General features: G+C 40.2%; 2 protein-coding genes across 4 annotated transcripts in view; one reads left to right on the forward strand and one right to left on the reverse strand.

Annotated features, from left to right (window-relative positions):
* The window catches only part of noi (splicing factor 3a subunit 3 noi), a 31550-nt gene extending 31113 nt beyond the window's left edge, over positions 1 to 437 (forward strand). The window contains exon 17 of the mRNA XM_065448306.1: positions 255 to 437. Within this exon, the coding sequence (XP_065304378.1) occupies positions 255 to 332 (78 nt within the window). The 3' untranslated portion in view covers positions 333 to 437. The remainder of the gene's footprint in view (positions 1 to 254) is intronic.
* Positions 425 to 16694, reverse strand: part of LOC135915278 (rho guanine nucleotide exchange factor 5-like) — a 311708-nt gene continuing 295438 nt past the window's right edge. For all 3 annotated transcript variants that reach the window (XM_065448300.1, XM_065448302.1, XM_065448301.1), the window contains exons 19-23: positions 13770 to 13863; positions 13597 to 13685; positions 12969 to 13113; positions 12174 to 12271; positions 425 to 9702 (exon numbers count right to left, since the gene is read on the reverse strand). In XM_065448300.1, coding sequence (XP_065304372.1) covers positions 9583 to 9702; positions 12174 to 12271; positions 12969 to 13113; positions 13597 to 13685; positions 13770 to 13863 — 546 coding nt within the window. In that variant the 3' untranslated portion in view covers positions 425 to 9582. The remainder of the gene's footprint in view (positions 9703 to 12173; positions 12272 to 12968; positions 13114 to 13596; positions 13686 to 13769; positions 13864 to 16694) is intronic.

Here is a 16694-nt window from a genome sequence, read left to right on the forward strand (position 1 = left end):
GTGTTCTTTCTTCTTCCTTGATCTTTGTCCATGGTTCTCTGCACTTGACATTATGCATATAAATATTTTATGACATTCATGTATTTGTGGCTAAACTTGTGTATGATCAACTTTTGTATAAGTCACAAAAAAAGTGACTTCTTAAATATTTTTGTTGCACTATGCTACCCTTGCATGTAAGGGCAAACATATGGGTCGCCCTTTTACCATTTCCAATTTGTGCTTATTTCTCATATTCTTGTCTTCCCTATTAGGAGGAATATGAAGACACACAAGGCAATGTGGTCAACAAAAAGACATTCGAGGACCTAAAACGCCAAGGGCTGTTGTGAGGTTGTCTCTTCTTGTCTGGTTGAAAAGGACTTGTTCATTAGCACATTGTCATCATCCTGTTTGTGAGTCATGTTCAATGACAGATTAAAACTGGTCATAGATAATGTTATTTTTTTTATTTACAAACAGCAACACCACTTGAAAACAATGGTTGGAGTCAATTGTGGATATTCGGTTCAGTGCACATAGTAAAATAGCTACGATTCACTTTAGCTGTGCATCTTAGCCTCCTACTGACGCTTTTCCAATTGGCTTCTTGGGCGCACAGACACCTTGAAAAACAGTGATAACAAAGTTAAACCACAGAAAGCACAACATTGGCACATGATATTTCAGGGCCCTATGAAACACGTTGGTGATTATTCTAGAAGAATGCTAACTTCATCTTGCAATGGATGAGGAAACAATAGCTTTTCCACAGATGTGTCCGTGTTTTAATGAACGAGCATGTGTATTATTCTACATACATCCCAGCAGAATAAATCACCTGTTTGACTCTGTTGCAGTCATACCGTGTTAGATGGGATCCACTTACTGTTATCTACACTATGTTGTGTCAATAAGGGAAGTCAGTGTAAGCAGTTATTCTGGATATACTACTGTCTCATCTGCTCATGGATGTTGAACTGGGGTGGCATTTGTGATGCATATTGTTTAATACCACACACCAGTGCTATGCTTGCCTGATTTATCCAGAATAAATAAGAATTTTGCATTGTATGTGAGCATCGTGGGAAGATTCATAATCTGTAGATGGAAGAAGGGCCCGATCTGTTGGCAGGAAGCCGACTTCCTGGATTTCACAGATAATAGAATATGGTGAACTTTCATCCTGTAAACTACAGGTAGCTCTCTATTTCTCATGCCAAGGAAACCAACATTTTTCACCTGGCATGGCTGCAGACATGTACTTCTGATTTTTTTTTTGGGTAAAATGAGCAAGTACCAAGCATGGCACAAGCGAAAATCACTGTGAAATGCCAGCTCTGTTTGAAATTCTAGTGCAGATAAGCTAGCAGTTTAATTGGAAGAGATGTCTGCACCGGAGTCCTTTATTGATGCAACATATTGTATAGCTGGTACAACCAAAACTTGTGCTCTGATGCTGTTTTATAAAAAGCACAAGTCTTGAGTGTCACCATGGTTGCCATCTAGTGGTTCTCCTCTTGGAGAAAGTTTTTTTCAGACTACAATGCAAAGGCAGCATTAAGCTCATTTTGTCTCGCACACGTTTTTCAGCAGAAGTGGTAACATGCCTGCTCACAAGGGCTCACACAATTGGTACATTTTTTTTTACATGAACACTGCTCGGGATGATAAGCTTGCATTGGCACATGTGTAAGGGTGAGAGGTACGGTAGTGTAATGTGTATAGTTCCCATTTTCTAAAGCTGCGACTTCTGTGGTGAAGATGAGAGCTTCTGAAAATTGGGTTCATCCTGTGAACTTCCCAGAATTATGAAAAGCGTGCAATTATTTTGCACAGTTTACGTAGGAGCTGTCCAGATGAACATTTCTCATAGCTATGCTCTTGGCATGTCTTTGTGGAACTGGCATTCCGAGCTCAATTACCAGGCACTTTCTAAGGTGTTTTCTTAATGAGAAACCTTGAAAAGCTGGACAGTGCATACTCTTTAACTACTGTTCGAAAAAGAAGAAAGTTTTAGTCCAGCCTTCAAGTTGCGACACTGCAGAATCAAAACATGTTTTTAGAAGTGTATCAAGACTCTAACATGTTATATTCACTAACAGCAACAGTATCTTTTTCTTCAGGAATTGTGTTCCTATAAAAATAATCTAGGTGCTCTGCATTTAGATAGCCAGGCCCATGGTAGTGTGCAAGTATTAGGCGGACTACATCAAGGACCTTCCTTTATAGCTTACACATGGCGTTGATTTATGACTGTCCTCTTGATGTCCACAGCGACTGATGAGAATGCCGAGTATAGTATACTATGTGGTGTCCTAACTGTAGTACACAAGGCAAGGAGTTAAAAGATGCCTGCCGAGGAACATGATTGACAGGTGTTCAAGTGTCAGCTGGATAGGTAGATGAGAGCAGGGTGGCTTTAGAAAGTGTATCGGGGCACTTCCAGTGACAATGCAGGAGTAACTATTACAAAACACTCAGTGCAGGCATTTCCTTATCAGTTGAGGAAGCACAACACTGGCTTCTCTATATGAGTGGTGCTTATTTACATGTTTGGAGAGGTTAGTAAGTGCTTGTTACGCATGTAATATTTACACGAGTGTGACCCCCAACAGGTCATCCTTTCAGATTAGCAGCATGCCATAACTGAAGAAGATAGATGATTGGAGGATGCTCTTGCTTCTCACCAGGCTAGAAGCAAATTCAGCACTTGCTCACAATCCTATGCATTCTTCTTACTATTGAGCAGCCAAGGAAAGTTGATTTCTAACGTGGGGATCATGATTGTAATCAGAACTGTTGCCTAGGAGGCTCTGCAGCTGTAACATAGAAGCATGATGAAAATAGTAAAGATGGCTTGGTTTCCAAGAAGCTAAGAACTTTAGATTTGTAGTGACCTTAACCAAGTGTTATAGAGGTACCTGAACCTTACAGACCCTGAACCTTACAGTTTAGTGTTAATGAACAGCTCTCAAAGTACAGTAGGTGGAGTAGCAAGATTGTACTACTGAGATATAAAATAAGTCCTGTACAGTAAGCACAGAAATGTGCTGTTTTAAGAGCAACCTACTCTTCACGATTTTGGAGAGTGTTGCACCATCGTGCATCTGATAATGACATTGTAGATTGTGCAAAAAGCACTTATTGGCACTATATTGGTTCTTTGATCTCAGACTAATTGTGTGACATGGTGTCATGAAGACAGCAGTTGTAATGAGCTGTTGGCATTAGTTTTGACTAAAGGCAAGATTAATACTTGGGCACAGGAGTTTTCTTCCTGTGAGCTAGTCAAAGCAGTAGATAGTAAAGAGGTGCAGCATTAAAATATATTCATTTTTCTCTAGATTGTAACGATAAAGTATTTTTTTGCTTTTCTTTGTTTTCTTTGTTTTGTTTTCCTTTATGCACAATAAAGATTGTATTGTATTGCTGTGCACTGTAGTATCACTTTGGTTTTTGTCCATGCAGCTTGTTTGTGCAGGCCAGTGGATGCGTTTTATTCCCATGACTTTTGTTTCCCTACTGTACTTTGAGCAATGCAGACTTCCATTTGCATGATGAGGGAACATGGTAACCTGTATAGTATGTTCGGGCAAATTTTGCTGAGCAAGGAATTCCTACATTATCCATTAATATGTGATGTTCTCTTACATTGTTATGACAGAGAAAGGAGATCAGTCCAAAAATCTGAAATAGCTGTATGTGACTGCCTGCTTCTGCAATTTCTTCTTCAATGCATTATGTGATACCAGACCACTGTGTTGTCAGGTGCAGAGCCTCCTTGACAAATTTCGTCGTAGCGAAACAAGCTTAGGCATGAAAGAGTAAATAAGATTAATTTTTTGTATAGATGCACAAACTAATTTGACAAAAGCTGACATTTTCACTGCAATGCGCGTGGCTTAAAAGCAGGGTGGTGCTGCACAGGCTGCAATCTCATTAACAAAATGCACACTCTGTAAATGTGTGTATGTACACTCAAAAGTCTACGTGGCTACAGCATTATGTACACATGCAGTTCTACGGTTGTGCTGCTAAGTATATTTGATTTCCTCATGTGTTAAATAACCAGCAGGACATCTCTCTCGACGGGAAACCGTCGTATCACATTTCTCAGCGGGTTATTTTGTGTACTAAGCCAGGTGTCTTAGTTTTTTTGCCCTGTGGGAGGCAAAAAAAAGAAGTGTTTAAGTTACAAACTGCCATTGTCCTACGAACCTCTACCGGAAACGACTGTACTCAGGAGCAGGCTTTGTCATCACAAACCACTCACGCACAAGTATGTAACAAAGGGTCCGAGAGCGAAAACTCAAGACAGCAGGTTGGCGCACAGAGTTTCGTCTTCGGATGCGGAACATGCTGTACAGACAAAACTAGCTCACAAACTATTCTTCAACTGGTTGTGATTGCGGCTGCAACGTCAGTGTGCACTGGTTCACGCCTGTTCTGCCTGACACGTTCTGGGTAAATGCAATGTCTGTCACATAGCGATCAGGGTCCAGTGTTAAAATTGAAATTGGGAGAACAAAACTGTAAGATTGCACTTGAGGTAGGGGACTTCTACAAGCCAAGCACATTATTTTCGTAGAAAAAGAATTGATTACATGTTTATATGAAATCTATATGCCCACGAAGCCCTTGTATTCATTGTGTTCATGTTTGATTTATCATACTGTGACATGACCTGTCGGAGCAGTTGCGCTGTTATACATAACATAATGAGTGACATTTCTCAAGTATTTATGGCGGTGTACATTTCTGATTAACTTGATTGGAAACACTGCTGACCATAGTCTAGCTTTTTGGCATTCATTTGTCCAGTCATGTCATACTATTTCTTCTTCCCTCATTCCACTTTACTCTTTTGTTAAATCCTTAAAAAGAAAACACTATTGAAAGCAAAGTGAAAGCAGATGTTATAGCATACTCAAGTTTGGAGACCTGCATACAAATCTGTGAATTGAAAATTGCCAATAAAGTGCAAGCAGCAGCCAAATCTGTGAAGTGAAAATTGCCAATAAAGTGCAAGCAGCAGCTCCATGTGATGTTTGTGTATACTGCACTGTTGTGAATACTACACAATGACCTGTGTTTTCATTCTGATAACTGCACACCAATTTGCTTACTGCTGATTTGTTTTCATTGAAATTTTACAATATTGTGTTTTTAGGTCCATATCATTAACAAAGCACTTGGCTTTTTGTTGCTTGCCTGGCTTGACCAGGCAAAAATTGTTGTTTTCAGTAATGTGCAAAGACACTTCTACACGCCCTAACAGCTGTACAGGAATGTGCTACATTTCCTCGATTGATTCAGCATTTGCTGCATGCTTGTGGGAGATGGCTTCGGCACTTCGCAGTTGCAGTGGTACGAAGCATAGATATCGAGCTTGTGTGTTAGACGATGGCACCATGTTCTTTTTAGTTTTGTCATGTATCCATTATATGCATGCGTACCTCAAGATCCATAGCAGTGGGTAGCCTAGAGCTCTTCTGACATCATGTCGGTGCTGAGTGCTTACGGAAAAACAAGCAGCATTACATTTAAGGTTGACTTGATCAAAAGTTTAGTAGTAAACTCAAACAACTTGGCCTAGTTACAGATGTTATGGTTTGATAGACAAGGAAAGAGGTCTATGTGTGCCAGATATAGAGAAAGAAATTCTCATTAGCTTGTTTATAGATTTGAAGCCAACCTTGTAATTTACAATTGTAGAGAATTGGATTTATGCTATGAAGTCCAAACTTGTGTTGCATGTAGGCGCTCTCATTGTGTTCATTTAGTTTAACGTTGAAGATTGCTAGGGGACTTGCTAGTTCACATTTAGATTTTGTTTTGCTTGTGGCCTATTAGCTGAGTCACCTTGCCCACTCTTATCCTTAGTTTTGAGCATAGCAACAGGAAAAAAGAGCTGAGATAACAGTGCCATGCAGTGCTAGTTTTGTTAGAAGGCTTGACAGTAAAAAACGTTATGGCTCTTGTTTGTGTATTGGTGCAAGTGGCAAGATAGTCTTATGAAGTGACATCTATGTGGTGGTTAACCGCACAACCATAAAGGTATCTGCAGCAGTGTTAACGTTGCGGCAATACATCATTAACCAAAATGCAATATCAGGCGAACAGCTTCTGCCAAGCCCATGTTTTGCTCCAGGCTATTGCATGAGAGGAACTCTATGTGTCTATATACTGCATTCAAGTGTGCAACAGTCCATTAGAATTCCGTCACTTTTTGCCTGCATGAGCTAGTTTAGCGACTTGCAGGATCAGGTTTGTTCTCAGTCTGTTGTTCCTTTACTGTGCAGTTATGAAAAGAGTGGCTACTTCTACATCGTATTTTACACTTTGCATTTTATGGTTTGTAATTAGCTGACACTGAGTGACAGAACTCTGGAGGAATATCTCGGTGCAGGAGCATTGGAGAAAAATTGGACAAAATGAACATGTATTAAGGAATAACTGTCTTCAATTTTCCAATGTTAATGTAGATGGTACATGCTAAAATTTTTAGATGAATTCTAGCAGTATTGTGAACTCTCCTGCTGTGATTTCCCATGCACAGTCTGTCTACCATTGAAAACAAAGCAACTGTAAAAGCCACATTTGCATAGTTTGCATAGTGGCTTAAGTAAAATTAGTCTTAAATTTATTAACCCTTTCAGGGTTAATGACGTAAATATACGGCGCTGCGAAAAAGTCCAAAGTGGTCGATGCCATATATTTATGGCGCCGTCTGTACGCTTAAAAAGCGCGCTAATTTCCTAATTTTTTCTTTCCTGGCATGCGCTGCCACTATGTGGGAATACAAGGAATTTTTTTCTCGCGCTCCCCTCTTTTGGTTTTCGTTGCATGGTTTGTTTTAGAGCTAGTTTGCTTACGCGCCTCTATATACAACCACTCGCGCATTGGCATGCGCGGGGGCAGGCAGCGGTTTGGGTTTTGTTCCACGGGGGGTTTCAACTTCTTGTGCTCGCAAAACTGATGGCCATTTCGTTACTTATCACTCAAAGGGTGACCTCCTGTTTCTTGCTCGTTTAATGCTCACAAGGGTGCGCATAGGAAGGATGCCGCCATGCATGCTTTTCCTTTCCTTTCTTTTTGGGGGGGGGAGGGGTGAGACTCGCGATATGTAATTGCCTCTGGTTGGCGATAAGATGAAGATTAGTGGAAGTTTGTCACACGTTTTGCTTTTTTAACGGGCACACAACCACACAGTTTTCTTCAGTGCGTTCACCTATGCAGTTCCATTACGCTATAGACGTAAATAATAACGTAAGAGCAGGAACATTTGAGACTTGCAAAATATTCTCATGTGCGCATATTCTAAACCTTGAACTATAATAATGCATCCAATTTTTAATTATACGTTTATTTCCTTGTTTTATTATTGCTATTCATGAATAAAGAGTACGTATATACCAACGTAATTTTTTTTTCTCACTTTTGGTCACCCTAGAAAAATTACGTAAAGTTTTTTTCGAAATAGGTTGCTCAGACGAATTGGAATCTGCAATAAAAAAAGGCAGACCCTGGGCAGTCACATATGGTGAAAAAAATTGACCCTGAAAAGGTTAAATTAACTTTTAGTCTTTAACTTTGAAGGCACATTATGTGATATGAATGAATAAGCCATATAAAGTATTTTTGATTGGCCAATTGTTTCACTTGCTACTTTTTGTCTTGCGCAACTAATTTTCATGATTATCTCTGTTTTTCGGCTCGTAATAGTATATGGATAAATAATACCCCTGTCAAATGGGTAAGTTAAGTGCGCTTATGGAGAGTGTCACTCGGTTTAAGTGCACTTTCCCAAATCTAAACATCGCAAGTAGCGTGTACTTGTTGAAGAGCGCACTCCAATCGGAGTGCGTTAACAGAATGCACTTTGCTGGCGGAGTGTAGCCTTTCCGTCAGCGGTTTCAATGGAACAAAATGTAATGCATTTTTAAAAAAAGGACAGAGAACTTCATTTTAATTGTTGGAAAGCTCTTAACGAAATAATGAGAACAGAATTCACTCGTATTCTGTTCTAGCAAGATCAAATGTCGCCTCGTCACATGCCGCCATTTTCTTCCGGATTGGCTAGGCATTGACTTGCAACACTCGTATAATAAGATAATTTAGTTTTTTGTTTTGAAAAATATATTTTTTCTTTTATTTATAATACAATGTAAAACAATCACTTTTTGAAGTTTTTTCTTTCTAATATAAATTTTCAAAAAATGCACTCTTATTCTGTCGCCACTTTTTCTTTTCTTTTTTTTTTACCGAGTGCGCGCTCTTTTTTCGTTTTTCCGTTGTGCACCGCATAGCCTAAAGTGTCACTCAAGGTGCCGAAGTGCACTTTCCGTGAGTGCGCTTGCCCGCTTGACAGGGGTATAAATCTGAAAGTAGAGCTGCTGTATGCCATGCCTTTTCACATCCGTTGTGTTGTTTAATGATATATGAGCAATGAGCTGACCTCAAAGCATGAGCAAGAATGATTACTTAAAGGAAGTTTGAAATAGGTGAAATGGCAAAACTGGTATGAGGAAAGTGCAGGTTGTTAGTGTGCTTACACCCATGAATGATGAATACTCATTCCACATCATTTCTTCTTTGGTCACTTTGCTTCAGTGGGACATTGATACTGTTAAATCAAGTTAAGTCAGCACTGTTGTATGTTTCCTGCCATTTTTCTAGCTCAGGTCATATCTGCATTACAGTATTTCGCTAGCAGACCTCTGCTCAACTCTCCTGTTAAGGTTAAGTAAGGACAAAGACAGGTGCTTCATATTACTGTTTCATTTGAGTGTCGCTGTTCCCAAGTATCTTCTATGTTTTGCCATCAGTTGTGTTGCTGAAGAAAAGCTGCTTCGTAATTTTTGCTATGCTTGCATTCTAATTCTGATGTGCTCCATGATCCTGCTCCAAGTATTCTTGGTATGTAGGCGTTGGTGGAAACAATCTCAGTTGAAATGACCAAGAAACAATGCACCCTGAATAGCAGAGGATTCACTCCTTCAGTTCACTCACTCTGTCCTTTTGTGAGAAAGTTTTCATTCACCATAATGAACAAAATGGGAAACAAAGCTTGCACGGATGTGCACCTACTTGCAGATGCTCCGAGTGTGAGACTATACATGCTTACATACACATATATACACATGCGTAAAACAAATGACAACACCAAGTGCTTGATGGGTGGTATGTGCAACATAGCAGGTGCCTCTGAAGAGAACCAATGCGGATGGAAGCAGGATGCGTTAGACACGATAGTAGAGCAACGCTATGCTAGGTTATGGTCTCGACAGGAGTCGTGTAAGAAACACTTGAACTGTGCTTCCCCTGTCAGCTTCTTTGAGCAGCAGGAGCTGCGACAGTTACAACCACGCCACTTGGATTGCTACCTCTAGTGGGGAACAGCCTCAGGAACGTTCTCAAGACACTTTGCGGTGGCCCACTGCTCACAGGCCTGACATTGTTGAGGACATGTTGTGCAGGTTGTGGAGTTCGTGCATTTAACGTCTGCTGGTGCAAATGGCCCAAGCCACACTTGTGCCTTTCGTATATGTACACATGGTCTGAAGCCCCACACTGTGGTGGGGTGAGGGAGTCTTGTGCCTACTTCGGTGGTGGCGGTGCGCTACTGTTGGCTGGTATCCTCTGATTCCGGAACACAGTGTTTTGCAGTGTCCTCTTCCATCTGTCTACGGTGTCCCGGAGTTTTGTCAGCCAGGTGAGCTGAAAGTGCAATAAGGGATTTGTGAAGTGCACAGGCAGAGACAAAAGATAGCACTGCACATTCATTCTGAGAAAAAGCCACAAACTGCTGTGACTAGTGACTCTTTGATCCCCTTATTTATTCAATGACTGCAAACAGCAGTATGAGCCCGTGACCTCTGGACATGTTTCGAAAGTCCTACCCGAATCTCCCGTATAAGCCACACTACATGTTTTTCATGGCACTGAGCAGGATAATGTGTACTCAAAGAAAGGTATTGGTAAAGCACGCTACGATAGACAAATTTAGCCAACATAATTTTTATACATTATTTATTATAGGTAACTTACAGTAAAGCTTGACCTCAGCAGCCAAGAAATATGGAAATGGTTAACCCATTAGCGCCTAGCACCATTTTCATGTGTAAATAATTAGAGACAAAACACACAGCGTTCCTTGGTATGCTACTTTGCTAAGAAGGGTCCCACGAAGAAGACCGCATGGTAATTTTTTGTCAGCTGCATGATGTGTTTGATCTATTCATCACCAAACTTGGAAAAGTGCTGAACATAGCAGGTGCTGCTGTACATGCAGCTTCTTTATTTTTTGTCAAACATAGCATATGCTTCTCGAAGCTGAAGTTTTTGGGCAAGCTTTAGAAGAGAAGGGTGTAAACGATGGATGCATGACATTCAATATACAATACATATAATGTCGCAAGAAAATAAATACAGGTTTATTTTGTAAAGTGCGCTGGGCCTATGTGTATGCTAGAGGGACATGCTTGATCTCGAGGCACACATGATGGTTTTTTTACCTGTATTTCTTCAAAATATTTTTTTGCTGGCTACAAGAACTTCAGAGACTGTTGCAGGAAAGAAATGCATTTAGTATTACATCAACATTGCTATTATTCCTCCTGGTTCTTTTCTTGCTGCCGACAAAGATGACGATGATGTCTTCTCAATCAACAAAATTGCAAGCAGTATTAGAGTACATTTAGATAAATAGAAACCATTGAGATATCATTTGAAGAATATTTAGAAAGAAAGATTATTCATGCATCCTTTATTACAAATAGGAAAAGAAGTGGGAGGGAACAGAAAACAGCAAAGACTATGTATATTCCTATGCCAATCGAAATGAGTTATGTAATAAAAGTAGGGCAATCTAAATTGGCGAAGCAGATGTAGACACCACCGCTTGAAATGACAGAAAATTCTAATAAAAATGACACCTAGCAATCATACAACAGGATTGTAATACAAGAACCGACTGTCACTGGAGATGTCGCCAGTCTCTTGAATGCTTCAATTACCACTGAACCAAATGCCGAATGCTTTAGTTTTGAATGCCTGTATTCATTGCCAATTATCGTGTCTAGATCTGCATTAATAATATATTTGTGTTGCGCGCGCCTCTGAAAGCAACAGCAAAGCCCTTCCTTGGTACTTTATAAAGCCATGTTACACACTTGATAAGTAAAACACCACCATAACAAACAATGTTTCCCACTAAAATGCTAATTTCGCTACCAGAAGGTTATGTGGGCTTGCGTAAAATTTCATTTGACTCTTCGCTGCAAGCCTTTTTGTTTTTAGAAGCTCCAAGATATGGCATATACATTTCGTGACCTACATCAGGTTTTGCTCCCATAAAGGCCCAGTGTACTTAATAAAGTACACTAGTGTAGCGTTTCAAAGAATAAAGTGCCACTTACAAAACTTTCATAATGTATGAAAAGTGTGAGAAGATCGTCTGACATGAAAAATCAACAAAATGTAGCTGGTAGATTTTTCATGGGCCTTAATGGGGCTAAAATAACTTTGGTAAACAACATGTTAAGCTTGGTGCTAACCTTCTCATGTTATTGTGTCGTTTTGTTCGGGGCCCCCACAATGTAATGGCTTGGAAAATGCAACACTATCTCTGTTCAAACTCCTCTGTATGGCAACAAATAGGTGTGTGTAACTATATTCTTGAGCTAGATCAAGTGCATAATTTACTAGATGAGCTGGTCAAGTACATAGGAAAGGGCAGCTGGCTGCATGTGTATCAGTGCACCTTTTGTCATGTGTGCTTTCATATGTGGCTTCATGCTTATTAATGTGCCGTCACATTTTTTACCTGCGTCACTTTTACAAAGTTAAACGTATATAATGTATGATGAGTGTATGTCAATGAACAGTTTCTAATGCAGGAAGTCCGTGTCTGTTTCATGTTTTTGTGTCAGTGTCCTTGTGTATGTCGCCTTAGCAGCCCAACCGTACACCATACTATCGGTTATTGCGTGCAATGTATAAGTTAAAGCAATGCAAGGTTATATCGAGTATGTTTAATGACGGCAAGAAAAAGTGAAGCACTAAAGAAATAAAGATTGTTGTGCTTCTTTGTGTGATTTGGGAAATGTCGTTTGACCATGAAAATTCTTGGGAAAAGACTTGCTAGAAACGGTTCATAATGACACGTCCTTCTGTTTTTGTTTGCTTACCTTTGTGCTTTCATTTGAGGCTTGCAGTGTGTGCACTGTGATGATCTGTTGAAACCGATTTAAGCAGACAAATACAAAGACATTCTTGAGGTTGTGTGCTGAAAATATATGGAGAAGTTGTAAATAAATTTAGAAAGACTCGAGCAGCATAGCAACATAAGAAAAAGGCAGGTAGAATTTCCTTAATGTGCATGTAGGTGTCCAACATTGATGAACATAACAGGATAAATTCATCACAACGCATGCTGTATGTTTTGGCCTTTGTAATATAACTGCTATCACAATCAATCAACTTTCCTTGTTTCATCAATACTAGGTCTGAATGCTGTCCTTTGGCTTATGCTGAATTATTAACAAGGTACTCCTTTGCTTGTAGCTGTTACTTCATCACAGCGAGTAGTGTCATCTGTAACCAGCTTTACAAGTGTATGGCCTAGTACAGAGGAGGTTCAGATTTTGTGAAATGTGAGCCGGTCACATAATATACAAGGAAGAGATTATTCACAGCAATCTAAGTTTTTGAAACTTTAGCTTGTGATTATGGTTGACTCCTGTTAATTTGATCCTACCAGGACATGAAAATTTGATCTAGTTGAATTTGAGTTTGAATTAAACGAGATTAAAAGGTGTGTCTTTTTGATAGTAAACTTATTAGGAAAGTTGAGTTAACGGGCATCAAATAAATAAAAGTCAACTGCTCAAGAAGTCAGCACTATACTGCTACATCATCATGTGGAGCAACCTAATAAAACCATTGGTCATTTGGACAATAAAAAAAAAGTTGTTGCTACTAACCGGCACCCTCCTGTGCACTGACATCATGGATGCAGATGCGGTCCAGGGAGAGAGGCTGCTTGTAGACTATGTACTTGACGCCATCTTGTATTGCATTGTTCTTTTTATCTTGGCTGGGCTTTGTGTCCAGGTTTAGTGATGATTTCTATAATACCACACAGTACATTGTAATCTTCACTCCCCCTATTCTATCTTTGCTTCTATATCACATGCAAAGGTGATACCTCACAATTACAGCATGCTAGTCAAAATTGAGTAGGCATCTGGACAACTTAAGAATATTTTAGCCATGAAATTACAAATTAAATAAGCAAACCTTAACTGGCATTGTTTAATTACATTCCAAGGAGTCAGACGTTCATACACAGCTATATGCAGATAATCCTGAAGGCCAGAATGCACGAATGCTTAATTGACCTGCCTTAAAAGTACACACCAACAATATAAAATAGCGGAAGGCCGAAATCATGTCTCAATGTCAGGGCTCACTCCAATATTTCATTTGTTGGAGCAGGTTGTAAAAACATTTAAAACATGCTCAAAATAATGTTTTGGATACTTTAGCTATCTTGTCAATCATTCCTTTTCTGTGAGCACCATGACCACACGTTAAATTTATTTTATTTACCTTTTTGCTCAGTCCTTTCTTCTTTCTCGTGATTAGAATCATGTCATCAAATAGGACTACGTAAACTTCAAAGCCGCTTTTGGAGGTATCTGAAAAAGAAGAAAAACTAGAACTTCATGTACTTCACTTGTGTAATTTGCCCGGTGGCATATTTTTAGGCTGCACGGGCTTACCGAGCATCTGTAGTGGCCCCTCGAGGATTATTTGCCGTCGTGGACTGACGATTAGCCTTTCACATGGTTGCTTTGAAAGTGGTACTTTCAGGAACTGAAATTAAGAAAGTTTGACAGCGTTGATTGACTTGTAAGATAGAATTATGCAATTGGTTTTCAGAGATAAGCTTTAAGCTGAGTTTCTATGCTTATTAAGTTGGTGAATTAAGCTTGCCTTGGGAGACGGCCCTTGTGAAACGAAGATGAACGGAAGTTTGCATGAAAAGCATTGCTAATTTCGCATGCAGGCTTCCACACACTGAACCGTATGGGTTCTTCCAGACCTTGTTAATGTTGCAGCACTAGTATAGCAACCTCATTTTTATATAAGTACATGCAGAGGAAAAGATATTTGCATAACATATTGTGTCAGCCACTTCATTCTCGTAAAGCAGAAGAAATGTATGTTACATCAAACTGAATATATGACGCTTAGCGAGCAACCGCAAAGCTCTTGTTTGCGTTCCAAAATAGCCTCATCGCAATACAGTTGTGTTATGCGGTGAAGCATACAGTTTACTGCGGTGAAGGTAAGTGAGGATTTGCACAAGTAGTAAGTGTAAATGTCTTATGGGGTGTACTTTGGCATCGCCTGCGGCACACCGAACCCAGACTGGTCTGTTAGCTGAGGCCACCGAGGCCGTAGGTGTTTGTATAGAAGTTCGGCTGTCCGCGATTGATCGGTCGGTTGGAGCCGCCGAGGCCGTAGCGTGCCTGGGTTGTTGGCACACAAGATCGGCTGTTCGCTATCCCGCGCGACGGCCCCAATTAACCCTTGGATTGCCCTGGTTTTGCTTTGATCCGCCCTCTGGGAAGCTTTAGCTCGAGTGCTCGTATCTAAATACATGTAAAAGGAGAATTCGTTTTTCTCGGCAACCACTGCGCCAAATTTGACTGGGTTTGACGCATTTAAAAGAAAAACTTAAAATCTAGTGACTGTTGGTTTCGAATTTTTGATTTAGGTTGTCAATTTTTTATTAAAAATTGGCGAAAATTGCAAATTTTCAGAAAACGAAACTATCAAGTTTACAACTCCGTAACTCAGCAAGAAAAAACGATATCGCAATCCTGTGAATTGTATCTGATAGCACATCTAAAGCGGACAAATTTGACATCTTACACATGAATCTCCAAAAATTTATCAATATATAATTACAACTTTTGCAGAACCCTCGTAAACAACGTAACAAATTCACGTAAGATGCAAAATGACATATCAAATTTGTCCGCTTTGAATGATCTAACGGATGCCGTTTACAGAACCGCGATATCTGTTTTTGATGCAGAGCTATGAATTTGTAAACTTTGTACTTCTATTTTTTTCAAACTTCTGAATTTTTGAAAATCATTTGAACAAAATTCAAGCCCTAAATCGAAATTCCGCTTCCAACAGTCACTAGAATTTAACTTTCTCTCTCAATTGCAACAAATTTCATTGAAATCGGTCCAGGGGTTATCTCAGAAAAACGTTTTTGCGTTTTTACATGTATTTGAATAGGCCGCGTCGGAGTTGGGCCCGAGCTAAAGCTTCCTCTTAAGCCGCCTGCTTTCTTTTAATCGCAAGTGCTCTCCGGAGAGCTCCATTTGTCGGTATTATTTTTATTTTCTCATGCTAAACGATCCCGCCGCAATACACGTCACCGCGACACACAGTGTGCTTCACCGCATAACAGTTATGTATTGTGGTACAGTTGGTTAAAGGAAACCGATCATTATGGAACGCATATAAAACCCTTGCCACGGACAACTATGCACATCCGTACTTGTTGCTGAGCGCTAGGCCATGAGTTCGTCTCTCTGCTGCGGCTGTGGTGTTTCGGAGGGATAACGGCGTGATGTGAATGCGCGCCCGCATCGAAATTCGGTTGCACTGCAAATATCTATGCAATGATCGAGGTTCACGTGTTGTCTCGCAAGACGCGTCATTATAGACTGTTGAAAGTTGGCATTTCTTATAAGATTACGCTCCAACTCGTGGATGCGTTATCAGACTGCCCTGGAAGCTAGCCTTATCTTTAAATAGTGACGTTCGAGAGCATCGATGCCATAATATAAGACTACTGCGAAAGTTGCCTTTTTCTGCTGATGCATGACTGCATCGTAATTAAGTTTGGTTTTTCTAGAGAATTATGCTGCACAACATTAATAAATCGAATCGTCGGACTGCTACGGTAATTGGCTTTTTATAAAAGCAATGCTTACGGGAGAGAGATGGAGGTGGAGGAACGCGGGAATGGATGATAGAGGCTTATAAGCTTTGTAGTGCAAAGTGTCTGTTCTCTATTTCGTTAGGTGAGCCATGCAAGTGCCTTCTGCCTTCTTTGACTTGTCTTCTCCGATTAGGGCGGGTGGAAGAGATGCGCTATAGCCGATTCAGCGGGAAATCACGGGTTGTCTTTCTCGCAAAATTTTTCGAAGAGTATCTCATTAGCTAAACAAACTGGCAACGCAAACTGTCCTGCTGTAACTTTTTTTCCATATCTCATAATTCGCACATAGAAGATTCAGGAAATGTATAATTTGCTCAGCTTTTTGTTTCTTCTATTTGAGTTTGATACAATGAGTATTGCAATACGTAACTAAAAGTGCAATGTGAACCTACTGGCACTAGTGGAAATGAATGGTGTTCAATGTTAATTCATTAGCTGTTGTCTCCTCGCCAAAGACCGCACCATTTCAACTGTTGTTCGGGGCAGCGCCAACATATTTTACACTTGTGGCTACCACCCGCCGTGGTTGCTCAGTGGCTATGGTGTTGGGCTGCTGAGCACGAGGTCGCGGGATCGAATCCCGGCCACGGCGGCCGCATTTCGATGGGGGCGAAATGCGAAAACACCCGTGTACTTAGATTTAGGCGCACGTTAAAGAACCCCAGGTGGTCGAAAT

Source organism: Dermacentor albipictus, chromosome 5 (assembly GCF_038994185.2).
Source record: "Dermacentor albipictus isolate Rhodes 1998 colony chromosome 5, USDA_Dalb.pri_finalv2, whole genome shotgun sequence".
Classification (NCBI taxonomy): Eukaryota; Metazoa; Arthropoda; class Arachnida; order Ixodida; family Ixodidae; genus Dermacentor; species Dermacentor albipictus.